The 27,358-nt window shown below is 44.9% G+C and overlaps 2 protein-coding genes across 3 annotated transcripts; one reads left to right on the top strand and one right to left on the bottom strand.

Annotated features, from left to right (window-relative positions):
• Positions 1 to 21,872, top strand: LOC112223764 (synaptic vesicle membrane protein VAT-1 homolog). The gene is made up of 6 exons (XM_024386951.2): positions 1 to 702; positions 3,278 to 3,485; positions 6,137 to 6,307; positions 7,802 to 7,891; positions 8,167 to 8,405; positions 18,483 to 21,872. The coding sequence occupies exons 1-6, from the start codon at positions 265 to 267 to the stop codon at positions 18,675 to 18,677; spliced, it is 1,341 nt and encodes a 446-aa protein (XP_024242719.1). The 5' UTR covers positions 1 to 264; the 3' UTR covers positions 18,678 to 21,872.
• On the bottom strand, positions 21,781 to 27,048 carry LOC112223763. Of its 2 annotated transcripts, XM_024386948.2 has the most exons (6): positions 26,906 to 27,048; positions 26,166 to 26,362; positions 25,777 to 25,880; positions 22,809 to 25,694; positions 22,299 to 22,507; positions 21,781 to 22,129 (listed from the first exon to the last, which is right to left on the bottom strand). In XM_024386948.2, the coding sequence occupies exons 2-6, from the start codon at positions 26,347 to 26,349 to the stop codon at positions 22,054 to 22,056; spliced, it is 3,459 nt and encodes a 1,152-aa protein (XP_024242716.1). In that variant the 5' UTR covers positions 26,350 to 26,362; positions 26,906 to 27,048; the 3' UTR covers positions 21,781 to 22,053. The 2 variants fall into 2 exon arrangements, with proteins under 2 accessions (XP_024242716.1, XP_024242717.1); XM_024386949.2 differs by lacking the exons at positions 21,781 to 22,129; positions 22,299 to 22,507 and adding an exon at positions 22,514 to 22,661.
• Between the last annotated feature and the right edge of the window lie 310 nt (positions 27,049 to 27,358).

The raw sequence follows: 27,358 nt of genomic DNA on the forward strand, positions 1-27,358 counted from the left end.
CTCCATTGCCAAGTAGAATATCTGCCACTTTCCTGGCTAGGGTGCACGCACTCAAATCACCTCCTGGTATTACCTGTTGTAATACGCGATCTATATTTTTTACAGTGGAATTGTGCACTGCAATAGGCTAGTTTACGAAAAAAATACAATTTTACTGCAACTTCTGTAAGGTGTTTTTTAGACTATCGGGGAAACCTGAGAAACAGAACTACCAAAGAAAGAAAAGCGCATTGGGAAAAATAGGCTATTTTTGTGATTCCGATCATGTCTGGCGAAGAGGCACCGGCACGACAGCAGCAAGAATCCGCAGAAGAGAAGACGGAGAACCCACCTACTGAGGAACCTCCATCGGAGGCAGCCCAAGAGGGTGAGCCATCCCCCGCGGAAGAGCCAGCAGACGAGCCTGCGGCGGCGACCCCAGACAGAGCGCCCGTGGCGCCCGATGAGGAAGTTTTCAGCTACCGTGCTTTGTTCCTAACGGGCTATGGAGGCTATGACAAAGTGAAGCTCCAGGTGAAAAAGGGAAAGCCGAGCCTGAAAAACGCAGAGGTGCTGGTGCGGGTCAAGGCGTGTGGTCTGAACTTCGCCGAGTTGTTGGGGAGACAGGGGATGTATGAGCTGCTGCCGTCGCCGCCCGTCACGCCCGGGATGGAATGCTCGGGCGTGATTGAAGCCTTAGGGGAAGAGGTGACGGATAGAAAAGTGAGTCTAAAAACATAGCATCATGTTTCTTTCAAGCCCTTTCTTTCTTTATGATAGCCAATTGCTCATAATTTCTATTCAAATCAAATTCATTGGGCGAGGCCCGCCCAATCAATACATCAAACGTGGCCCTTTTTGTCCAGGCACAGAACCGTTATATAGGCTATAATATTTTATTGAGGAGGCGTGCACAAAATCCTGGTTAACAGTGCAGTATGACAGCACTATTTTGGGCGCTCCTTTTACGTGATTTATCTCTTTAATATCTTCCTTTCTGCCTTCATATCATTTTGTTAGTTATTCATGCAGTCACAAGGTTGAAACAACTGTCTCTGTATGACAGCGTTATTACAAGATAATAAACATTTTAGTTGTTTTCACTCTTGGCTGCATTATTGTCTTGGTTTTAGTATCAAATATTGGGCTACTATAATAGCAGTGAGCATATTCTGTCTTCCCAATGAAAGTCACATATCCTGTGGTCAGTTGGTGTGTCTTCCTGCTCCCTATCTCGATGTGTTATAACACCTCCAATAACCTGTTGAGAAGTGATAATCAGAGGTTGGGGTTAACAGGTTCTCCCCTGTCTCCATTTGTTCCCTCTCTGATACTTCCAGACTGTGAATATCCGAAGTGGGATGGAGATGTGAAATGAGTGATGACACTGACACTGCCATGCTGTGCTTAGAGAATTCCCCCAAGGGCTGTCAACTCGTGTGTGCGTAACACTGCAATGACATGACCCAATCTATTTGATGAAGGGCTCTGATATAATATTTTGATATCAGCAATATTTCCTTTGGCGTGTGCGTGTGTGTGTTTTGGCCCTGTGTTTGTGTGCAATTGTTTGCCGATATGCAAGGTGAGCCTATGTGTGAGTCTGTCTGTCTGTCAGACCCATATATTCAGTACTGTTTGTACAGTACATCATAACCCTTCATTGTTCCACAAACATGGTCAGTTACATTTGATATTTCCTTCTCCTCCCCCTTCATTTTCTTCTCCTCCCCCTTCATTTTCTTCTCCTCCCCTTGCCACACCCCTTTCCACCCTCCCTTCCCCCAAACAGATGGCTAGAAGAATCCTATAGAAGGACAGCACATTCTTTCTGCACAATTGGCCACAAATCAAATCAAATTGTATTGGTCACAAACACATGGTTAGCAGATGTTAATGCGAGTGTAGCGAAATTCTTGTGCTTCTAGTTCCAAGACACCTAACCACCACCAACAACAACAGCCTAGAGTCAGAGTGCTACCCGATCTGTGGACAATAAAAAGGCAGAACCCAGCTGATGCCTTTTAGAGTCTGTTTTGGGAGTAGCCTATGCTTGGACCTGTTCCTGTTTCTGTTTATGCTGAGCTCAGTTTTTGTCTTTTGGCCAACATGGTCTCAACAACTCACTGTTTTATCGACGTTTGTCCAAATGGCCGCTTTGGCCCAATCAGTGAAGCTATCCAGAGGTGGACTGAGGGCGTGGCTGTTTCGGGTGAGGTCACATGGGATATTTCTCGGGCTGAAACAGACACCAGATTTGGGTCGTATTCATCAGGGCAAGCATTGCAATGTTTTAAAACGTCTTGCAATGAAAAAACAGAAGTCAGCGTTTCTTACTGGACAAATCCAATTAGTCCCTCTCTGTTTCAGTCAGTTTTCATCCGTTTGGTACAAATTAATACGACCCTGTTTTAAAATCTTCAGCCTTGTTGAATCCTCTTCGCCCATCCTAAAAAGACCAGATAGATGTGATCAGTAATGGTGTGATCAGATTGGTCAGTGATCAAATGATGTCAACCGTTGACATATTCACTTTTCGAGCATAAAGCCCCACCCACATTTTAACCTTTTCCTCAGTGGCGTTTGTTTTTTCCGTGTTCTCTTGTTTTTCTTTTTTATTCATTCTTTCCTGGTATGTGTTATTGACTGGTTCTGTGAAATACTCAACCAACACTTCCACAGAATATTCCTGAACAATGGTATATTTTCAAATAGAAGTGTCATGCAGGTTCTGATAGGTCTCAATTGGTCATGCACCCTTTGTGCAGACCTTGAGGTCAGTGACCGCATAAAATGCAATGTGACAATGTGATCTGTGAGTCATGAGTACTTTATTGTCATGTGTTTGTGAGCAGCAGGAAGAGAAGCAACCCGTACGTACATCTTGAGGAATCACATACAGGAAATGTTATAATATTTAGAGACCGATTGGACGACTTTCCTGCATCTTCCGCCTCTTGGCCTCTTTCGAAACACAAATAAAAAGTCTACGGCTTGCCTGGTCCCAGATCTGTTAGAGAATGGCCATAGGAGTTGTGCAAGACCGCAACAATTGATCTGGCCCCAGGCAAGTAAGTCAGCAGTGCTCTTCTGACATGGGAGATTCAGCTATTGCAGGAGTACATCTCAATAAAGACATCTTCTCCTCTCGTTCATAATATTCACATGGACCGTAAGAAAGCAACTTCCTGTTGGCAACCACCACAATATTATTTTAATCAGAAAACTTTGCCACTCAACAAATAGTTGTTAGGATTTTGTTGTGACTTATGACCCATGTGAAATGTCCCTCTCTCAGGTGGGTGACCGTGTGTTGGTGTTGAGTCGTCACGGTCTGTGGCAGGAGGTGGTGGTTGTGCCTGCCAGCCAAACATTCATCATGCCTGAGTCAATGAGCTTCGAGGAAGCGGCGGCCCTCCCCGTCAACTACCTGACGGCCTACATGATGCTTTTTGAGATGGCCAACGTCAGGGCCGGACAGAGCATCCTCATCCACATGGCAGCAGGTACAGTAGTGGTGGACACACACACACACACATCCACAAGGGCGCAAACGCATACACACTGACACAAGTACACATACACACACACGTTCTTACGAACATACACACACGCTCATGTTTACTTATTGGAATGGGACTGATTATACATCGAGTGGCACTCGTAGGTCACATACACACACATACTATCAAAATGTACCCCTTTCCCCACCACAAACACACTCCACAGCCCCAGAATGTCCCCTCACAACCACAGTAGTACTATATAACATAGCCATTCATCTTCACCACTGACTAGGCTTAAGTCACGGCTTTGACATCCTTTCCTTGACCTTAGAATGGGAGACTGCACAGTATATAGTGTAGGTGGACATACAAGTCTGTAGTGACTCCCCTGTCCTTTTACCCTGGAACAATAGGCCTCCATTTCCATGGCAACGCCACCTCTTACCTCTGAGGATAACACTGTACGACATGCAGCACCTTAGCCAACTGACAATATAGATCGTTATCATCCTGTTGCTTTGGTAACACTCAACATTTCACGTGGTTTTTTAGCTTCATGGCCTTGAAAAAACAAAACAAAGATGGATAAGATAAGTAGGGTTTGGTCTATACTGTACTGCAGTGTTTCCTAAACTAGTGGTCACGGGCCCCTGATTTGGAAATGAGGATGCGAGAGAACCCCCCCCCCCAAAATACAAATGCTTGGTTCATAGAACCGCGGTTATGCGAGTAACCTTTGAGCGCCGCTCTTAGATGTTGGAACAAACAGAACGGTTTCTGTTTTCTTCCTACAAATTGGGCTCTACCTTTTTTGAACACACACAGACACAAAGTAGGGGCTCTATTTTAACAAACTTAGCGCAATGGTAAATCTTAGTGCTGGCGGTAACGCTCTAGGTCCGGGGGTGTGTCAGAAATATTTTTATGAGCACAGTAGCTGGCGGTGGTGATGCGAAAGGGCATGCTTCAACCAACGTGGAATAGATATTGAATTGCTGTCTGTGCCCAGTGGGTTGTGTTTGAGTATCCACTATCAAATAAAATACAATTATATTTGTCACATGCGCCGTGTAGACCTTACTGTATAAAATGCTAACTTACAAGCCCTTAAATGTAATACAATAAAATAACAATAACGAGGCGATTATACAGGGGGTACCGGTACCGAGTCAATGTGCGGGGGTACAGGTTAGTTGAGGTAATTGAAGTAATATGTACATGTACTGTAGGTAGGGGTAAAGCGACTATGCGTAGATAATAAACAGCGAGTAGCAGCAGCATAAAAAAAGGGGGGGTCAATGCAAATAGTCTGGGTGGCTTGGGGGTAGAAGCTGTTAAGGAGCCTTTTGGACCTAGAGTTGGTGCTCCGGTACCGTTTGCAGTGCGGTAGCAGAGAGATGAGTCTATGACTAGGGTGGCTGGAGTCTTTGACAATTTTTAGGACCTTCCTGGTATAGAGGTCCTGGGTGGCAGGAAGCTTGGCCCCAGTGATGTATTGGGCAGTACGCACTACCCTCTAAAGTGCCTTGCACTCAGATGCCGAGCAGTTGCCATACCAGCCGGTGAAGCAACCAGTCAGGATGCTCTCGATGGTGCAGCTGTAGAACTTTTTGAGGATCTGAGGACCCATGCCAAATCTTTTCAGTCTCCTGGGGGGGAATAGGCATTGTCGTTCCCCTTTTCACGACTGTCTTGGTGTATTTGGACCATGATAGTTTGTTGGTGATGTGGACACCAAGTAATTTGAAGCTCTTGACCTGCTCCACTACAGCCCCTTCAGTGTGAATGGGTGCGGGCTCGGCCCTCCTTTTCCTGTAGTCCACGATCATCTCCTTTGTCTTGGTCACTTTGAGGGAGAGGTTATTGTCCTGGCACCACACTGCCAGGTCTCTGACCTCTTCCCTATAGGCTGTCTCATCATTGTCAGTGATCAGGCCTACTACCGTTGTGTCGTCGGCAAACTTAAGGATGGTGCTGGAGTCGTGCTTGGCCATGCAGTTGTGGGTGAACAGGGAGTACAGGAGGGGACTAAGCACACACCCCTGAGGGGCCCCTGTGTTGAGAATCAGCGTGGCAGATGTGTCGTTGCCTCACCTTACCACTATGAAGGGGAGAGTGTGTCAGATAAACAGAATTTAAAGGTTTGATAAAAGCTTTTAGAGCTTACATCCTGCCTGTGACAGAACAGTATGTCTAGAATACAAGTGAGGCTTTTTTTGTACGTGGCACAAATCACCACACCTGGGTTCAAATAGTATTTGAAGTCTTTCTACTGTATTTGAGCATGATTCAGCTTGCCTAGCAAAATGGAACCAATGAATATAAATGAATATAAATATGTGTATGCGACCAATAAAATTTGATTTTGATTTGAAGTCCCAAAAGTGCCAAACCTGCTGGCTCAATCAAACTCTCAAAGTGTCCATCACATCTCTCGTCCATTAGATTTCACTTCTATCATATTCCCATCCCATCTCTTCTCCGTTATCCCGTCTCCACTCTATTAAATTTCTCCTCCATCACGAATCACCTTCATCAGGAATCACCTCTGTCACAATTCTCCTGCATCTATGTTACCTACAGTATCTCTCATGCTATGCGTCCCTCGTGCCTCTCTCTGTGTCTTGTCCCCTTATGTCCCTCTACTGTAGGTGGTGTGGGCATCGCTGCCACCCAGCTCTGTCAGTTGCTGGAGGACGTGACCGTGTTTGGAACTGCGTCGGCCAGCAAGCACGAGACCATCAGCCAGGGGGGCGTCACCCACCCCATCGACTACCGTACACGAGATTATGCTGAGGAGATCCGTAAAATCAGCCCCAAGGGTAAGGATGGATTGGACATGCAACCTGGTCCAAGATCTGTTTGTACTGTCTTGCCAACTCCTATGGTTATTGGTGTGACAATCACCATATGAGTTGGAAAGACAACGCAAATAGATCTGGGACCAGGCTAAAGGGCGGTATCATCAGCATCACTGATAGGTGCCTTTGTCATCTCCTCTTTGAAGTATACACTATACATACAAAAGTATGTGGACACCCCTTCAAATTAGTGGATTTGGCTATTTCAGCCACACCCGTTGCTGACAGGTGTATAAAATCGAGCACACCGCCATGCAATCTCCATAGACAAACATTGACAGTAGAATGGCCTTACCAAAGAGCTCAGTGACTTTCAACGTGGCACCGTCATTGGACACCAACTTTCCAACAAGTCAGTCAAATTTCTGCCCTACTAGAGCTGCCTCGGTCAACTGTAATGCTGTTATTGTGAAGTGGAAATATCTAGGAGCAACAATGGCTCAGCCATGAAGTGGCAGACCACACAAGTTCACCGAATGGGACTGCAGAGTGCTGAAGTGCGTAGTGCGCAAAAATTGTCTGTCCTTGGTTGCGACACTCACTACTGAGTTCCAAACTACCTCTGGAAGCAACTTCAGCACAAGAACTGTTCCGTCGGGAGCTTCATGAAATGGGTTTCCATGGCCGAGCAGCCTAAAATCACAGTGCGCAATGCTAAACGTCGGCTGGAGTGGTGTAAAGCTCGCTGCCATTGGACTCTGGCGCAATGGAAACGCGTTCTCTAGAGTGATGAATCATGCTTCACCATCTGGCAGTCCGACGGACAAATCTGGGTTTGGCCGATGCCAGGAGAAGGTTACCTGCCTGAATGCATAGTGCCAACTATAAAGTTTGGTGGAGGAGGAATAATGTTCTGGGGCTGTTTTTCATTGTTCGGGCTAGGCCCCTTAGTTCTAGTGAAGGGAAATCATAACTCTACAGCATACAATGACATTCCAGGCAATTCTGTGCTTCCAACTTTGTGGCAACAGTTTGGGGAAGGCCCTTTCCTCTTTCAGCATGACATTGCCCCCATGCAACTAGCGAGGTCCATACAGAAATGGTTTGTCAAGATCATTGTGGAAGAACTGCACAGATCCCTGACCTCAACCTCAACAACTTTGGATTGAATTGGAACGCCGACTGCGAGCCAGGCCTAATCGCCCAACATCAGTGGCCAACCTCACTAATGCTCTTGTGGCTGAATGGAAGCAAGTCCCCGCAGCAATGTTCCAACATCTAATGGAAGGCCTTCCCAGAAGATTGGAGGCTGTTATAGCAGCAAAGTGGGGACCAACTCCATTTCAATGCCCGTGATTTTGGAATGAGATGTTCGATGAGCAGGTGTCCACATACTTTTGATTATGTAGTGTATCATTGCATACGATGTAAACTGTATGTCAAGCCTCTCGATCAGTACTAGTGATCCACTCGAGCAAATCAGTTTCCAATGGCATTTCTGTCTCTTTCCCTCAGGATTGGACGTTGTCCTGGACCCTCTGGGAGGCTCAGACACCCAAAAGGCCTTTAGTTTGCTGAAGCCCATGGGCACCCTCATAGTGTTTGGTAAGAGACTAAATTACCGTTGTTTGTATTAGCGTTTAACATTACTCGCCTCCTGTCATCTCAACCGGCGCTCAGTGTTTACCCACCTTTTTCTGTACCACTACATCCCTTCCCTACTGGACATTTTATAGAAGATTTAACACATTCCATTTGCAATTCTAGCATGTTCCATGGTATGTGAAATGACTTGATAACACTTTTTTTAACATGCACATTTCTGGTAGGGTGGTAATGTCCTCTCCATGTGTCCCTGACTTCATGACTCCATTTTCCAGGTGCAGCCAACTGTGTGACGGGTCAGAAGAAGAACCTATTGGCGGTAGCCAAGACCTGGTACAACCAATTCACCATCAACACCCTGAGGCTGATGCATGCCAACAAGGCTGTGTGTGGCTTCCATCTGGGCTACCTGAGTGACGAGGAGCTCATCACCCAGACCATGACCCGCCTACTGGAACTCTATACCCAGGGCAAGATCAAGCCCCGCATTGACTCCACCTACCACTTTGAACAGGTGGGTGGGTGGGTCGGTGGGTGGGTGGGTGGGTGGGTGTGTGTGTGTGTGTGTGTGTGTGTGTGTGTGTGTGTGTGTGTGTGTGTGTGTGTGTGTGTGTGTACACAGGTGCAGTGAATATCTATGAGTAGCTCAGTGGCTATGCATTATATACAGTATACAGTACCAGGTAAAATTTTGGACACACCTATTCATTCAAGTTTACCTCATGAAGCTGGTTGAGAGAATGTCAATACTATTTTCTAATAGTAGAATAATAGTGAAGACTTCAAAACTATGAAATAACACAAATGGAATCATGTAGTAACCAAAAAACTGTTAAACAAATATAAATATATTTTAGATTCTTCAAAGTAGCCAACCTATGCATTGATGACAGCTTTGCACACTCTTGGCATTCTCTCAACCAGCTTCATGAGAAATGCTTTTCCAACAGTCTTGAAGAAGTTCGCACATATGCTGAGCACTTGTTGGCTGTTTTTCCTTCACTCTGTGGTCCAAAACCTCCCAAACCATTTGAATTGGTTGTGGAGGCCAGGTCATCTGATCACTCTCCTTGGTCAAATAGCCCTTATACAGCCTGGAGGTGTGTTGGGTCATTGTCCTGTTGAAAAACAAATGATAGTCCCACTAAGCGCAAACCAGATGGGATGACGTATCGCTGCAGAATGCAGTGGTAGCCATGCTGGTTAAATGTGCCTTGAATTCTAAATAAATCACAGATAGTGTCACCAGCAAAGCACCCCCACACCATCACACCTCCTCCTCAATGCTTCACGGTGGGAACCACACATACAGAGATCATCCGTTCACCTACTCTGCGTCTCACAAAGACACGGCGGTTGGAACCAAAAATCTAAAATTTGGACTCACCAGATAAAAGGATAGATTTCCACCGGTCTAATGTCCATTACTCATGTTTCTTGGCCCAAGCAAGTGTCTTATTTTGGTGTTCTTTAGTAGTGGTTTCTTTGCAGCAATTCGACCATGAAGGCCTGATTCGCGGCACTTTCCTCTGAACAGGTGATGTTGAGATGTGTCTGTTACTTGAACTCTGTGAAGCATTTATTTGGGCTGCATTTTCTGAGGCTGGTAACTGTAATGAACTTATCCTGTGCAGCAGAGGTAACTCTGAGTCTTCCTTTCCTGTGGCGGTCCTCATTAGTGCCAGTTTCATCATAGCGCTTTACGGTTTTGTGACTGCACTTGAAGAAATTTTCCAGATTGACTGACCTTCATGTCTTAAGGTAATGATGGACTGTTGTTTCTCTTTGCTTATTTGTGCTGTTCTTGCCATAATATGGACTTGGTCTTTTACCAAATAGGGCCATCTTCTGTATACCATCCCTACCTTGTCACAACAGAAATTCCACAAATTAAAGAACACCGGTTAATTGAAATGCATTCCAGGTGACTACCTCATGAAGCTGGTTGAGAGAATGCCTATACAATTTTCTCCATTGTAGAATAATAGTGAAGACATTAACTATGAAATAGCACATATGGAATCATGTCATAATCAAAAAAAGTGTTAAACAAATCTAAATATATTTAAGATTTTAGATTCTTCAAAGTAGCCACCCTTTGCCTTGATGACAGCTTTGCACACTCTTGGCATTCTCTCAACCAGCTTCTCGAGGAATGCTTTTCCAACAGTCTTGAAGGAGTTCCCACATATGCTGACCACTTGTTGGCTGCTTTTCCTTCACTCTGCGGTCCAACTCATCCCAAACCATCTCAGCATCCCAAACTAAAGCTCAGCATTCAACACCATAGTACCCTCCTAGCTTATCATTAAGCTCGAGGCCCTCGGTCTGAACCCCGCCCTGTGCAACTGGGTCCTGGACTTCCTGATGGGCCAACCCCCGGGTGGTGTTGGTAGGAAACAACACCTCCACTTTTCTGATCCTCAACACTGGGGCCCCACAAGGATGCGTGCTCAGCCTCCTCCTGTATTCCCTGTTCAAACATGACTGCCTAGCCACGCATGCCTCCAACTCAATCATCAAGTTTGCAAACGACACAACAGTAGTGGGCCTAATTACCAACAATGACGAGACAGCCTATAGGGAGGAGGTGAGTGCCCTGGGAGTGTGGTGCCAGAAAAATAACCTCTCACCCAACATCAACAAAACAAAAGAGCTGATCGTGGACTTCAGGAAACAGCAGAGGGAGCACCCCCCTAACCACATCGACAGGACCACGGTGGAGAAGGTGTAAAGCTTCAAGTTCCTCGGTGTACACATCACTGACAAATTGAAATGGTACACCCACACAGACAGTGTGGTGAAGGCGGCACAACAGCGCCTCTTCAACATCAGGAGGATAAAGAAATTTGACTTGGCACCTAAAACCCTCACCAACTTTTACAGATGCACAATTTAGAGCATCCTGTTGGGCTGTATCACCGCCCGTAACCGCAGGGCTCTCCAGAGGGTCGCGCAGTCTGCCCATTGCATCACCGGGCGCAAACTACCTGCCCTCCAGGACACCTACAGCACCCGATGTCACAGGAAGGCCAAAAAAATCATCAAGGACAACAACCACCCGGACGACTGCCTGATCGCTCTGCTATCATCCAGAAAGCGATGTCAGTACAGGTGCATCAAAGCTGTGACCGAGAGACTGAAAAATAGCTACTATCTCAAGGCTATCAGACTGTTAAATAGCCATCACTAGTACATTAGAGGCTGCTGCCCTATATAGACTTGAAATCATCGCTGGTCACTTTAATAATGGAACATGACATTACTTATCTCATATGTACATACTGTATTCTATCCTATTCTACTGTATCTTAGTCTTTCCTGCTCTGACGTTGTTCGCCGAAATATTTATATATTATTAATTCCATTCCTTTACTTTAGATTTGTGTGTATTGGTGTGAAATTGTTAGATATTACTGCACTGTTGGAGCTAGAAACACAAGAATTTTGCAACACCCGCAAAAACATAGACGAAACACTCAAATTTGATTTGATTTGAAGAGTGTTCGAAGCTGTCATCAAGGCAAAGGGTGGCTACTTTGAAGAATCTCAAATATAAAATATATTTTGATTTACTTAACACTTTTTTCGTTACTACATGATTCCATGTCTTCACTATTATTCTATAATGTAGAAAAAAGTCAAAATAGGCCTGTTGTAAGGCAGGTCCTCACCAGACATCACCGGTGTGCCTATGGGCACAAACCCACCGTCGCTGGACCAGACAGGACTGGCAAAAAGTACTCTTCACTGACGAGTCGCTGTTTTGTCTCACCAGGGGTGATGGTCGGAATCGCGTTATCGTTGAAGGAATGAGCGTTACACCGAGGCCTGTACTCTGGAGCGGGATCGATTTGGAGGTGGAGGGTCCGTCATGGTCTGGGGCGGTGTGTCACAGCATCATCGGACTGAGCTTGTTGTCATTGCAGGCAATCTCAACGCTGTGCGTTATAGGGAAGATATCCTCCTCCCCCTGACATGACCCTCCAGGAATGACAATGCCACCAGCCATACTGCTCGTTCTGTGTGTGATTTCCTGCAAGACAGAAATGTCAGTGTTCTGCCATGGCCAGCGAAGAACCCGCATCTGAATCCCATTGAGCATGTCTGGGACCTGTTGGATCGGAGGGTGAGAGCTAGGGCCGCCACCCCCCACACAGAAATGTCCGGGAACTTGCAGGTGCCTTGGTGGAAGAGTGGGATAACATCTCACAGCAAGAACGGGCAAATCTGTTCCAGTCCATGAGGAGGAGATGCACTGCAGTACTTAATGCAGCTGGTGGCCACACCAGATACTGAAAGTTACTTTTGATTTTGACCCCCCCTTTGTTCAGGGACACATTATTCCATTTTTGTTAGTCACATGTCTGTAGAACTGAGTTTATATCTCAGTTGTTGAATCTTGTTATGTTTATACAAATATTTACACATCTTAAGTTTGCTGCAAATAAACGCAGTTGACAGTGAAAGGATGTTTCTTTTTTTCCTGAGTTTATATATATATAGTTGAAGTCGGAAGTTTACATACACTTAGGTTGGAGTCATTAAAACTAGTTTTTCAACCACTCCACAAATGTCTTTAAATGTCGTTAATAAACTATAGTTTTAGCAAGTCGGTTAGGACATCTACTTTGTGCATGACACACAACTGTTTACAGACATATTATTTAACTTATAATTCACTGTATCACAACTCCAGTGGTTCAGAAGTTTACATAAACTAAGTTGACTGTGCCTTTAAACAGCTTGGAAAATGCCAGAAAATGATGTCATGGCTTTAGACGCTTCTGATAGGCTAACATCATGGGAAAATCAAAAGAAATCAGCCAATACCTCCACAAGTCTGGTTCATCCTTGGGAGCACTTTCCAAAAGCCTGAGGATACCATGTTCATCTGTACAAACAATAGTACGCAAGTATAAACACCATGAGACCACGCAGCAATCATACCGCTCAGGAAGGAGATGTGTTCTGTCTCCTAGAGATGAATGTACGTTGGTGCGAAAAGTGAAAATCAATCCCAGAACAACAGCAAAGGACCTTGTGAAGATGCTGGAGGAAACAGGTACAGAATTATCTATATCCATAGTAAAACGAGTCCTATATCGACATAACCTGAAAGGCCGCTCAGCAAGGAAGAAGACACTGCTCCAAAACCGCCTTAAAAAAGCCAGCCTACGGTTTGCAACTGCACATGGGAACAAAGATTGTACTTTTGGGAGAAATGTCCTCTGGTCTGATGAAGTAAAAATAGAACTGTTTTGCCATGATGACCATCGTTATGTTTGGAGGAAAAAGGGGAGGCATGCAAGCCGAAGAACACCATCCCAACCGTGAAGCACGGGGTTGGCAGCATCATGTTGTGGGGGTGCTTTGCTGCAGGAGGGACTGGTGCACTTCACAAAATAGATGGCATCATGAGGCAAGAAAATAATGTGGGCATTTTGAAGCAACATCTCAGGACATCAGTCAGGAAGTTAAAGCTTGGTCGCAAATGGGTCTTCCAAATGGATAATGACCCCAAGCATACTTCCAGAGTTGTGGCAAAATGGCTTAAGGACAACAAAGTCAAGGTATTGGAGTGGCCATCACAAAGCCCTGACCTCAATCCTATAGAAAATGTGTGGGTAGAACTGAAAAGGCGTGTGCAAGCAAGGAGGCCTACAAACCTGACTCAGTTACACCAGCTCTATCAGGAGGAATGGGCCAAAATCCACCCAACTTATTGTGGGAAGCTTGTGGAAGGCTACCAGAAAAGTTTGACCCAAGTTAAACAATTTAAAGCCAATACTACCAAATACTAATTGAGTGTATGTAAACTTCTGACCCACTGGGAATGTGATGAAAGAAATAAAAGCTGAAATAAATCATTCTCTCTACTATTATTCTGACATTTCACATTCTTAAAGTAAAGTGGTGATCCTAACTGACCTAAGACAGGGAATTTTTACTCAGATTAAATGCCAGGAATTGAAAAACTGATTTTAAATGTATTTGGCTAAACTGTATGTAAACTTCCGACTTCAACTGTGTATATATATATATATATATATATATATATATATATATATATATACACTGAGTCTACAAAGCATTAATAAGAACACCTTCCTAATATTGAGTTGCACCCCTCCCTTTTTGCCCTCAGAACAGCCTCAATTTGTCAGGGCATGGACTCTACAAGTTGTCGAAAGTGTTCCACAGGGTGGCATGCTTGCACATGTTGACTCCAATGCTTCCCACAGTTGTGTCAAGTTGGCTGGATGTCGTTTGGATGGTGGACCATTGTCGATGCACACAGGAACATTTTGAGTGTAAAAATCCCAGCAGCATTGCAGTTCTTAACACAAACAGTTTCACCTGGCACCTGTCTTGCCCATTCACCCTCTGAATGGCACACATACACAATCCATGTCTCAAAGGCTTAAAATTCATTCTTTAAGCTGTCTCCTGCCCTTCATCTACACTGATAGAAGTTGATTTAACAAGTGACATCAATAACGGATATAGTATATATTTGTGGCTCGGGGGCTCCTCCGTAGCAGACGCAGAGAACGTAGTATTTCATGGATTCCTGTAGTCTCCCAGAGTTGACATACAGATTTCGGATCTTAATTGTATCACTTTTGTTGTGGTACATTTTCCAGCGCATCCGGAAATTCAAATGAGCCTCGTGATTTAGATACATTCACTGGAAATCCGCATTTCTCTTTCTCTCCATGCGGGGGAAATCGAGTCATTCGGGCCAGTGCCAGCTATCAAAATCATCCTCCCTCGCTCGCTCAAATGCTAAACGCACCAGAATGAATATGAATAAATGTCCTACTGCTACTGTAAGCCTATATATCATATTACTGCAATATTCAGGTGTACAAAAAATTTATCTGAAATGCAGCCATACACATCAACAACCGTCGGCGTATATATAGTTTACTAACTAACACAAGATATATATCGATCTCCACTACGACATACACCCCACTACGACAAGTGTGAAGTTGTATCCGAAATGCATTTATAAATGCATTTCGGATATATATTATCGAAAAAGAGGACATCTTAAGGTTTCTGGCGAACCTAAGGTTACGAATGAACTGTCTTAATGGATTTCAATCATGACCTGGGGTGTTGTAGGGATTAGGGCCGTTGTCAGTATGTGTTCGATTCCGGTCCACACCCTTCTGGCACAAATAACTAAATCCCGTATTGTCTTGGTTTAGTTACACATTTTAAGTAATTATAGAATGTCCAAGGATATTTTACCCCCGACCTTGAAAAGAAATGACCATACCAAATCATTTTATTTTAAAGACAGTTATATTTCATGGATAACATAAATTGGAACAAATTAAATACTAACACTAGGTTACACCAACATTAGTTTCCATTCATACAAAGTGTTGGATATTTTCCACAGTAGATTTGCCATCGTAAACAAGTAAATAGTTTATTTCTACAATACGTAATGTTTGCAAATCAATGAATCAAGTTGTTTCCGGTGATAATATCAACCAGAGGGCGAACGTATCTTGAGACTTTGGTTGCAAGCAGGACTAAGGTAACAAGGACAATAATGTTTTACGGAGCGGTAATGAGGTGGCCAATAATGGTTGCAATTGAAGATCAGATGTGTTTATGAATTTAGCGGGTATTGATGGTTTAACGAGGCATCAGCTGGCGATCATCTAGTGCCATTGATGGTTGCAATAAGCCCCTTGTTATTTGATTATATTCCGATACATTCTGTAGGCTACCCGTTAGCCTATCCATTGTCACATGATGAATGGTGTGATAACCGACAATAGGCTACTGTTTGTGTTTCTCTGGCTGAGTTGATAGCCCGATTTGGCCATCAGTCGATTGACAGATGTAGGTCTACTGTAAAACCATCAACTTTCCTCCAGTGGGGATGCTCGCCCAGGTTTTATAGTTAAGCTATGTGTAATTTGCCAATGTAGTTATGGTCTTTGGTGTGGATGGTCCTTACAGTAGGGGAGATTTCCATTGCTAAACTGTTATGGCTGTAACCGCTGGACCACACAGGCACTGAGCCACCAATAATTTATTCTGCCTATTGCTTTGCCTTGAACATATATTAAAACCATTTATTTTCCCTAACGAAAAATACATCTTAGACCCTACAAATATGTCAATTTATTATAATCCACATACGAATTCTGCTGTAGCCTGCATGTAGTCTACATAATCTACCTGAACTGGCGCCCAGTGGACCTGCAGTCTAAGGTACAATGTTGGTAAGGTACTGCATTGTATACAAACACTGCTTCCGGCTGCCCCCTGGTGGCGATTTTAAATATTTCTGTATTGCTTTCATATAATCCCTCCAGAGGCTTGCACTCCTCCTTCCACTGCCTTGAAAGGCTATGTTTACACCTAGCTCTCCTGCTTCTTTAGTAATGTCTGATATTATGTCTGCTCAACAGGGTTGGACATTGACAGACTGTGTGGGAGGCAGAGAGGGTATGCGAGAGGGGGGAGGGAGGAAGAGGTGGGGGTATTTTCAAATCCCAATTCTGTTTACAACAATTTCATTATTGACCAACTGATTTGTTTACTTAGTATTCGCCACCCCAGTGGTTTCCATTGCGACGGTTGAAAGCCTTTCCAGAGAGGATGGGAAACGTCTCTCCCCCCGCTCCTATCCACTTGACCCCCTTCTGATTGGTCAGAAGGCTTGGCGTCAAAGGTTAGATTGTTTAGAGGGTGCCTCTGTGTGACAGGAAATATGACTGGTGTATAGCTAGACCTCTTGTTGCTATGCGACTGCCTGGAAGCCGGTATGGTATCCGACTCCTTTTGAACGGAGTGAATGAATGGAATAGTCATAGGATTGGTAGAATGAATTTAATATTTCATCTAACCTTCCTATGAAACTTTGTGTCTATTGCAACTGGCATGTAGCCTATTTACGCCAGACTAACAGACTCGCCATTTGTAGTACGTGTGATGCTACATACTGTTGTTACAACTAATCCAGTAGAGGCTAGGCTCATTTTCTGTGTGACATTTTCATGACATTTCCAATAGTTCCTTGCATATTAATAATAATAATTAAATCAATATTTGACATTCATTGAAACTGTTTTGACAGCAGTTCTCCCCACAGATATTAGCTCTTTGCTATCCACCCTAGCCTTCCTCCCTCCCTCCACTTCCTCCCGCCCCTTCCTGTTTACACTGTCTGACGTGTCAGACTCACTGCAATTCTCAGCCCCCCCCTCGGCTGATATGGGTCTGATGCCGGCAGTTGCTAGGTGACCGGCCGTGGTTGCCGTGGCGTTGGTTGTTAGGGGAAGCTTTGTTTGAGTTGCCGTGGCATGGGGTGGGTGGTGAGCGGAGAGAGCAGGGGCAGTGGAGTCAGAGAGGCACTTGTGTGTGTGCAGTCCCAATTAAATAGGGACAAACCCTTTCAGTATTCATATGACGGACAGAGAAGATGTCATTATCTGAGCTTGGTAAAAGGAGAGGGTTTGATGCAGATTTCCAATGTGTTATTACAAATGGGAAATAAACTGGATCCTGAACATCCAACTTTTGCACAGGAGCTAAAAAAAAAGAAGAGCATCTCTCCCCCTCTCTCTCCCTCTCTCTCCCTGTCCCCCTCCCCTCTCCCCCTCTCTCCCTCTCCCCCTCTCTCTCCCTCCCTCCCTCTCTCTCTCTCTCCCTCTCTCTCTCCCTCTCTCCCCTCTCTCTCCCCCTCTCTCCCTCTCTCCTCTCCCTCTCTCCCCCTCTCTCCCCTCTCTCTATCCCTCTCTCTCTCCCCTCTCTCTCCCTCTCCCCCTCTCCCCCTCTCCCCTCTCCCCTCTCTCCCCCTCTCTCTCCCTCTCCCTCTCTCTCTCCCCTCTCCCCCTCTCTCCCCCTCTCTATCCCTCTCTCCCCCTCTCCCCTCTCTATCCCTCTCTCTCTCTCCCTCTCTCCTCTCCCCTCTCCCCCTCTCTCTCCCTCTCTCTCTCTCCCCTCTCTCCCCCTCTCTCCCTCCCCCTCTCTCTCCCTCTCTCCCTCTCTATCCCTCTCTCTCCCCCCCCTCCCTATCCCCCCTCTCCCCTCTCTATCCCTCTCTCCCCTCTCCCCCCTCTCCCCCTCTATCCTTCCCCCTCTCCTCTCTCCCTCTCATCCCCCCTCTCTATCCCTCTACCCCTCTCTATCTCTCCCCCCCCCTCTCTATCCCTCTCCCCCTCTCTATCTCTCTCCCCATCTCTATCCCTCTCCCCTCTCTATCCCTCTCCCCCTCTCTATCTCTCTCCCCTCTCTATCCCTCTCCCCCTCTCTATCCCTCTCCCCCTCTCTATCCCTCTCTCCCCTCTATCCCTCTCTCCCTCTATCCCTATCCCCTCTCTCTCCCTCTCCCCCTCTCTCCCTCTCCCCCTCCCTCTCCTCTCTCCCCTCTCAATCCCTCTCCCCCTCTCTCCCCTCCCCCTCTCTCCCCCTCTCCCCTCTCTCTCTCTCCCCCCTCTCCCTCTCCCTCCCCCCCCTCTATCCCTCCCCCTCTCTTTCAGTTGGTTGGTTTGTCGATCTGTATTTCAACCTTTCTGTCTGCCTGCCATCTCTCTTTTCTCTGTCCCTCCATCAGGTGGGTGACGCGATGAGGCGTATGCACGAGCGCAACAACATCGGCAAGGTGATTCTGCTCCCAGAGCCAAAGAAAGAGGAGGAAAAGCCCGAGTCCAACCCTGAGCCAGCAGAGACAGAGGACAAGAAAGAAGAGGAAAAGGATGAGAATAAGATGGAGACCGGCACAGAAGAGGTCAAGAGAGAGGAGAATTGAGAAAGGGAGAGTATGTGTGTGAGCAGTAGACTTGAGCACTTCATCATTGGCCTTCTCTACTCCTCAGTCCATGTCTCAGAAATCGACCATTGCCTCAGTGTTTCTATCCTGTTTATACGTGTGAGGTGAAGTTGCCCCTAAGTGCTGATCTAAGATCTTCTTTTTTTTTAACCCACTTTCGGTTCAAATGTAGATTCTGCGAAACACAAAGTAAACAGCCGTATCAGGCCGTCTTCAGCAACAACAACGAGCACAAGGCGAGGCTGATTTCTACGCAGTTGTTGTCAAACAGCTATACTAACGTCGGAGACTGAGGCGTAAGCCGTGCACGTGCACAGATGCTCTGTGTGAGTGCGTCGTCTCGCAGCGTGCTCATCTGCGACATCGCTGGCTTTACCTTGCTACTCGTGCCAACGGCACATCACCGAGTCTCCGTTTTTGACAAGGCTAGGACAAGCTGCAGTTAGAACTGCGCTTAGGGGCAAATGTGTATGGTGGTCTTGTTCTACTGACACTAGTGACTGAGTCGTGTTGCTTGTAAAATAGCTTCTCAGACACGTTGCTATGTTTCCAGTATGTTCCAAGGCCTTATGTTTCAAAGGAAAAAGTGCCCCATTAGCAACACTTCCTGAGTCACCAATGTCGAACCCTTTACTGTGCTGTGTCTCCCTACAAGTTGAATTGCATGCTCTTCTTGATTCAGCAGGCAGATACCGTATTCTTCTATGAATTGGAGGTCAAGCTTTTAAAAGAAAATGTGTCAGTATTTTGCATTAGTGAATTATGGAAAGTGTGTGTGTGTGTGCGTGCGTGTGTGTGCATGTGAGCGTTTCTGAGTGATATATAGGTTTGATGTTGTTTGAATTGTGCTTTGCCAAAATTCTCTTTCGATGTCTTCATGTCATATTTCAATATGTAGATTGTCGCTGACTTCATGGCCACTTTGAGAGTACTACGAGACCCGTGTTTAAGTGTAGTTTGTTAGATGGATTGTTGCTTTTTTTCCTGACCTAGTGTGCCAAATGAAACACCAACTTTCCCCTTTGCCCATGTATCGCAGAAAAAGAATGAAGAACAGGGCCTTCCTCCACCTTGTCAAACTGTTTGAATTGTTCTTCATTAAACAATTGTCCCGGTGACCTTGTGGTAAAACAAACGAAAAAAATGTTTGGCACAAGCTTTTCTTGTCAACACTGCTTTCGTTTTGTGATTATCGTCGCACGGCTCTCAATGGTTGAACAGTGCCTCTTCAGTATAAAAAGTAGAATAGGAATACACTTATTATATACTTAATATACTTTTTTGTATGAAGTATATAAACAATCCACAGTTTGTAACTGTGTATTCTCAAGGATTGTTCCCAGCCTTCCTCCAGACCAGTCAAGTTGATCTGACTTAAGAAACAGGAGAACATGGGAACAGACGTGACTTTTGCATCAACTATATAGTGCTTTGCTCTCTGGACACTTCCTCGTTGGTGCCATGATGTTGTATTCTACGATGATCTGCAGCGAATAGGCCTATATCATTCGCTATTATCTGTGGCCAAAATATCATATGACACATTCGCAAATAGAACACTTGATCTGTAGAATTTGTATAAGGGAATTCCCCCCCCCTGTGTTTTCATGGTGAATTCTCACTGTGTTCCATTTCATAACATTGGATCAGTATCTTATGGCTTTCATGAATGACTCCAAATGGTTTTGCCGAGCTCACGGTCTAGTGTTGACACACCCAGCTGCTTGCAGATGTATACCGAACCTGGAGACTGGGGTTCGATTCCCATGACCATTCTTTCTATTGTATCTCCCCCTCTAATTCTGTTCGGACTAAATCAAGTTTGCAAATACAAAACGGGGCTCTAATTCCACTCTGCTTTCAAAACTCCAAATGGTTAATATAAGAGGAAGCAGATGTTTTTTCCAGCTGTGGCGGTAACCCGACGCAGCAGAGAAAGGAAGCTCCTCTTCTCCCCGTCCCAAAACCACGCCACCACACATTCCACTCCTACTCTCCACTCTCTCTCTCTCTCTCTCTCTCTCTCTTTCTCTCCAGAGAGCATTCACATCTTTATTTTCACGTTAAACAAGTCAAATGAGATGTAACTTTTGTTTAGGAATGTGTCTATGATTAGAGTTTGTTTTTTCCATTTGCAATTTTTCCCCTCTTGTCAGAAGTGAATATGGAAAGGTTGGGTTTGTGTAGTTTTCCTGCTTTCCTGGCATTAGAATGAATGAGGTATGAGCTAAGACATGGCTGGGTTTTTCTGGAAGGAATTGGGACTGGGAATCTGAGTATCTGATTCCTTTTTTCCCCCCAGGAGTCCTTATGACCCTGCAGGTGTTTCCACCCATTCTGAAACCTGAATCATACTGAACGCTGATTTGCATTGTTCAGAGCCAGAGGTTTGTTGTTGTAATACTTTTGTTGCTCAAATCCCCATATTTGTTTGCCTATTTTTGCTTCATCCAAAAGCACCGACGGACGTACCCAAGCACTTAATATGACACGACTAACTTTACAAGTGGTTTGTTTTATGTTATCATACACTTCCTGGATGTATTTTGAAGTCTTTGATTGAAACCCTCTGCCGTGCTTGAATCTGTTTTCACCACTTTCACCAGTCCACATGACCTGGTGACGCTTTTCTGACGTTTTGCCCTGTGCCTTACCTGTGTTGTACTGTACATGTTTTCTGAAATGAATAAATTGCATTCCAAAAATGACAAACGGGCTTATCTAGGCTATGCCGATTTTCTTTGTGCTTTCACGCCCTGACCTGTCCTATATACAGTATGCTGCTTGGGATTCTGGACAATCTCAAATACAGACCAATTGCTCCCCTTGCACTTCAGTAACAGTACTGCACACAGTCCTTGAGTTATTCTGTGTAGACGCGATACTGGAGCTGTGGAGAGCATGACCGAGTCAGCGTAAAGCATTCTTTGGGGATCTTTTTGGTTTGCTCTGTTTGTGGTAGATTTTGTAGGTACTTTTTTTTCTGACCAGTAGACCGGTATAATCCCAAGTGTCACCACCAAACAACTCAGATTTTAAAGTGGAACTCTAGCTGGAAAAGAGAGCCAAATGACATCTGAACTGATATCTGTATTTTAATCATTTGAGTCAACCAATATACAGTATGTGTTCAACATATGCGTCTTCAGTGTATTAAATAGGCATTATCATGAACATTTCCTGATTGTGACTATTTTTCATAGAACAATATATATTGTGAACCTTACTTTTTTTTGTTATATAACTTTAGTGTCTACATAGGAAAATGTACAGCAAAAATAATTCATGATTACATTTTTAAAGCGCTCTTCGGTCGGTTTGAGTTTTTTCTCATGTCTTGATCCATTGCAGTTTTTCAGCCCTCCTCGATGCCATGAGACCTCAGTACCTCAGCTAAGCATTTGAGATATCTTGAGTCTGGGTATCCATTCCTATAGAAGGGAGACTTATTTAGGACCACAATCTACTAAACCTATTTCAACTCATCTTTTAGGCCTACCAGGGTAAGAATCTTGGATTATGGCACTGCCACTATAGTTGAAATTAGTTTCATATTTCAATGTCATAGTTTTCATACTGTACATTGGACAAAAACCTCACCTGGAAATCCCTCCCTCGATGCTGGTCTTGTGTGGGATGCTACCCCAGGTCACACAATCCCTAGTGTCCCCTACTCTCACGTTGAAGGTGAGGCCTCGATGAAAGGCACGTTGGAGGCATGGCAGAAGCTTGAGAGTTGTTTCATTCAGAGGCAGGAAGGCATGGAACGTGCCCCCTTGGAAAGACCCCCCAGGGTTTGGATGACCTTTCTGCACAGAGGTGGTATGTAGATCACGAGGAGGCAACACACATCTATAGGTAAGACCTCATCTACACACCCTAGACATAACGCCTTTGTACGACTGTCATCAGGATTCTTTAATGCCTGTCGACTGATGATCTCGGTGTTGATCACACGTGGCTCTATATCAGGTGGATTCAAATCAAGAGCTATTGTAACATGAAACATTTCGGCAGTAATAAATATGTGTGATATAAAAGTGTAGCCTAAGCAAACTGTCATTTCCAATCCCTTTGAACAATTCCCAATTCTCAAAGGTTAGACCTTACCCCTTGGATGCCATCAGGAATGTTGTAGGTTATCTTCAGCGTTGTATCCTTGTTGTACCCGACCAGACTGATGGACATCTCACTGCGGGTCATGGTCCCTCGGATGCCCACGACACCTTCCTGAGATTTAGGACGTACTTTACAGTCGGGATGGATGTGATTCTGGCACAAGGCCCCGCCACAAGCAGTCATAGACACAGATTCCCCAGTGGTTCCACCTACACAAGATGGACTGGCCTTCACCTCGGTGTCTTTCACATCTTGTTTCTCATTGGACCGGCTTGCCCCGTAATGTTTGGCGGTGGCGCTTTGTGGATTCACTGCATGAGACTTTGCACATTCCACGCATGACGGGCACATGGCTTTTCCACCAGCCGTCCAAGATACAGATGCCCCTGCGGTTCCACATATACAGGACAAACCTGCATTTCCTTCGCTATGGTCCTTTTGGGTCTGCAGTTCCCTACTGCTAGGTATCTGGCTTTCCTCAGGCTTTGGCCCTGTCAACCTCTGAGCACTGTGCTCTGGTAATGGTGCTGCACCATCATTTCCTTCTGTAACTCTTAGTGACCCCTCTGCTTTATAGGGAGCACTGATTGTCCTGAAACTCTTTTCATCCAGGCGACCAGATGCTCCTAACCGAAGCTTCAAAACAGGCACTTTCTTCACATCTGATTGGCTCACTCCCTCCAAGCTCCCTGATGAAGCAATGTTGTTTGCAGAGGTGGTCTCCTGGTCTTGTTTGTCACTACTGGCAGAGCTCTGATGTGCTGCTGAGGAGTTTATGTTAGCGTTGGATGCAGAATCAGAAGATGGTTTCTTAAGATCAATGGGTCTCTCTTCCATGGTCTGTTCCCCCTCTGTCCCAAAATGAAGCATCTTTTTTAGAAATGACATCGCCTCCATGCAATCCAGGTTTGGACCAAAGATTAAAATGCTCTTAGTATTTGGCATTGGAATGATTTTCACTTTCTCCCATGTCTCTCTCACAGTGGTGCATAACACCTCCACTGTCTCATTCTTCGAGTCTGACACACCCAGCTGTGTTAACAACAGCTCATGGGTGGAGAAGTCCTCGGCTACCTTGGCAATCTGCTCTTTCAGCACCTGCTGACACATCCAGACGTTGGCTGGATCTTTCCCTCTCAGATGGAGGACGACCTCATTTAATGTTTTTTTCTCCGTCATCTGCAGGTCAGAGGTTACTTCCTCTAGCAGTATGTGGAAAGCCTCCTTTATGTATAACCATTGAGTTGTGGGCACCACAAGCTCTACACTGAAGACTTGCCTAGTCTCTGGGTGACTGGTAGTTTCGCCTCCTTTGGTCTTTCCAAGCAGGTCTACAGCTGAGCTGCTGTCCTTTCTGACTTGTTTAGTCCTAACCTGCCCTGAGAAACTGTTGGACCGTCTCAGAGTGGAAATTGACTTGGATTGTTGGACTACGCCAGTTGGAACCGCCCTGTCCACAGACATGTCCATATCATCCTTTGAGTAGCCCTGGAATCCACTAAAGTTTGCTGCTTTTGTGGGTCTGGTTTCATTGTTTTGTGCCAAGTTCAGAGGGGGGTTACCAGACAAGGGAGCAGTGGACGATGGTTCATACCTTTTGAAGAGGGTGTCTTCCTGGAGATCCCTTGGACCAGAACTTGACATTTCAACCTTCTGACTCGTAATCCCTGAAATTGGTCCACTACCGAATTTCTGGTCGTTCGTTCCAATGAGTTTTGTGGACGAGAAACTATTTGTCTGGTGATCCTCAGGAGCCTTTACGTCACCCAAGCTGGACCAAGTCTCATCATCTTTAGGTGTCTCAGTACCCATAGTTCTCCCAAATGTGGCCGCCATTTTGAATTCTTTGCTCCTCACAGCCCTTTGTTTTCTAAGCTTGGTGTCAGGCACAAAGGATAGAGACGCATCTCCCGAGGGGTGAAATAACTCTTGACCGTGCTCCTTTGTTGTCCCTTGCGTGTCCATTAGGAACTGCTTGGCCTCTGACACGTCACTTCCACTGCCCACCAGATAGACATTGGAGTTGTCTTCATTGATCAGCAGCTTTGTGAATCTCTGCGTTAAGGCTTTAAAAGCCTGCTGGAGCCCCAACCTGGGGAAGCTTTCCTTAACCAACTGCTCCTTGCGAAGTTGGGCCTCTTTGTCTTGGTACAGCCAGCCCAGCTCCCCATGCGCAAGCCTTAGACGCTCCACCCCTCGCCCAGTGGCCCCAGTCTTAAGCTGCAGATAGAGGGTGGTGATATCCCTGGTGGTGACGTCCAGTATCTCTACTCCATGCCTGTCGAGGATGTTCTGGTACTCAGCCGAGCAGTGCTTTCGGAGGTATCGGAAGATGTCTGAGTCTATGACCATTGAGAAGTCCTCCGTTAAGGTTCCCTTCTCTAATGCCACTGCATCCTCTATGTCATTGATGTAAGATGTATGCAATGCCCCCGCCTCCTCTCTATGATTGGTGTATGATGTGTACAATGCATCCGCCCCCTTTCTATCATTGGTGTAAGATTCTTGAAGAAGGGCACGATTACTCTCAGAGGCTTTACTGGAACATTTCCCCAGATCCTGTCCGTTGGCCTGTCCTGAGGTGTCAGTGTCCTGCTGTCTTTCTGTTTGTCCTTGAGCAGAGTTGTATCTTTTGTCATCCTTGGTGGCCTCAGCTTTAAGGGAATGGACATCTTTTGAGGTCTGTGAATTGAAAAGTCTCAGCAGACACTTGGTCAGGATTTGGACTTCTGTGTAGCGACCTTTGAAAGTGCAGAGGTCAGCATGAACGTGAAAGGTGCATTTTATGTCGCAGGCATTTTTGAGGATGTCAGATATCGATGTTTTGCCCCCATTCAATTTGCTGTAGTCCACTGTCACAGCTGTGTCCACAAAGAGCTGAAAGATTGAATTAAGAAGAGTGAGACTAGGATTTGACTAAAAAGATTAGATGTTTAGATGGTTTATTCGCATGTCTTACCTCATCTGGGTCCATTTCTTTGTTGTGCAAACTCACACTTAGCTCATATTGCTTGTCATTCACTGATAATGTGTGATTCTGATGTTCAACCACTCTCCGAGCCACTGCGTGTCATGTAGAATTTTAAAAAAGACAACAAATATTACTTAAACTCCTCAAGGACACACTGTAGGCTACCTGAATATGCATTATAGGGTGTGCTCTATAGGATGTCCCTTGTCAAGATAATTGCATGTCAGACCCATCAATCAGATAAATCAGATATGTGTGGTATACACACAAAACATCTTGTAATTTTCAGTACTTTTCCTCTTAAGGTTCTCTATGTTTTACTTATTATACTATCTACTTCCTTCATTTTTTTCCCAAGCCCACCGATGACCTCTAACCTTCACTGTCCTCAAAGGTAATGAAGGCAGAGCCAGGCGTTGTCTTGGAGACCGTGACAGATGAAATGTCCCCTCCTCCATTCCTCTTCCGCAGGAAATGAATGTGGAGCTTGTCGATCAGTCTGTTTTTACTGATATCTAGGGGTAACCCACACACTCTGACCGTTCCACCCTCCTTCGCCATCCTTGTTATTTATCTGTAAGCATAGGCAAGGCCAAGGACATCCGCAGTTAACAATGTTTTGCCAAATGATGAAATTGCAATCACTGATCACAACCTAATCAATTCAACCGTTTTGAAAGAGTATACAGTTATAATAGCAACTCAGAAAGCGTTCATTCTTTTCAGTATTGAAACCCTCAGGTTTCAGTCATTTCAATATCATATTATCAATGATTCTGACACGTAAATGTAAATACATTTTTATTGCCGAAATCATTTCAGACCAAGACTACGTTAGGCAGGCCTGAATAACTGCTTCCATACATGCTGGGCGCAAAGATATGAACAAATCATAAAGCAATCTGTCTGTGTAAATCACTCCATGTTTAATTAAAAAAAGTTAACGATGTTGATTTGCATTGCTGGTAATTCAAGTCATGATGTTGTGGCTCGAAAAATATAGGCCAACCCATTACCTGGATAGGAGCCACATACCCTAATGCACCTTCAGACTAGGCCTACAACATTGCAAATATATTTTATATTTGAGCAATTTATTAAAATCTTTGGATATTACCTTTCTTTTGTGTGCGTTTGTCCTAGATTCAAATATGAAACGAGATATGTTATCAGAGCAAAATGACGAACTATTGCTTGCAAATCTGAGAGAGATTATTCTCGGTTCTCAAGAAATGGAAAGTGAAAGGACTGCGTGAATGAGTCAATGATGGCGTCAAAAACATAAAAACAGCAACTATTTTTTGTGAGAACAGAAAAGGGAACATTAGCGTTATCAAGTACCCATTCGAAGTTTTTAGATACATTTTTGTGGGAATATATTTTTTTTTTTAATACGTCAAAGTACAATTTCCTCGACGGTAAAATAACTGACACGGTGTGAGCACACCTACCACAAGAGGTCGCCATTACATCACGAAAAGCTAATGATGGGCTCAATTCCAATGATTTATATATACACTAGATAACCGATTGGGGGCGCTGTGTTGAAGTCACGGTGCCTCCATCTTGG

Source organism: Oncorhynchus tshawytscha, linkage group LG24 (genome assembly GCF_018296145.1).
Source record: "Oncorhynchus tshawytscha isolate Ot180627B linkage group LG24, Otsh_v2.0, whole genome shotgun sequence".
In the NCBI taxonomy this organism is placed as follows: Eukaryota; Metazoa; Chordata; class Actinopteri; order Salmoniformes; family Salmonidae; genus Oncorhynchus; species Oncorhynchus tshawytscha.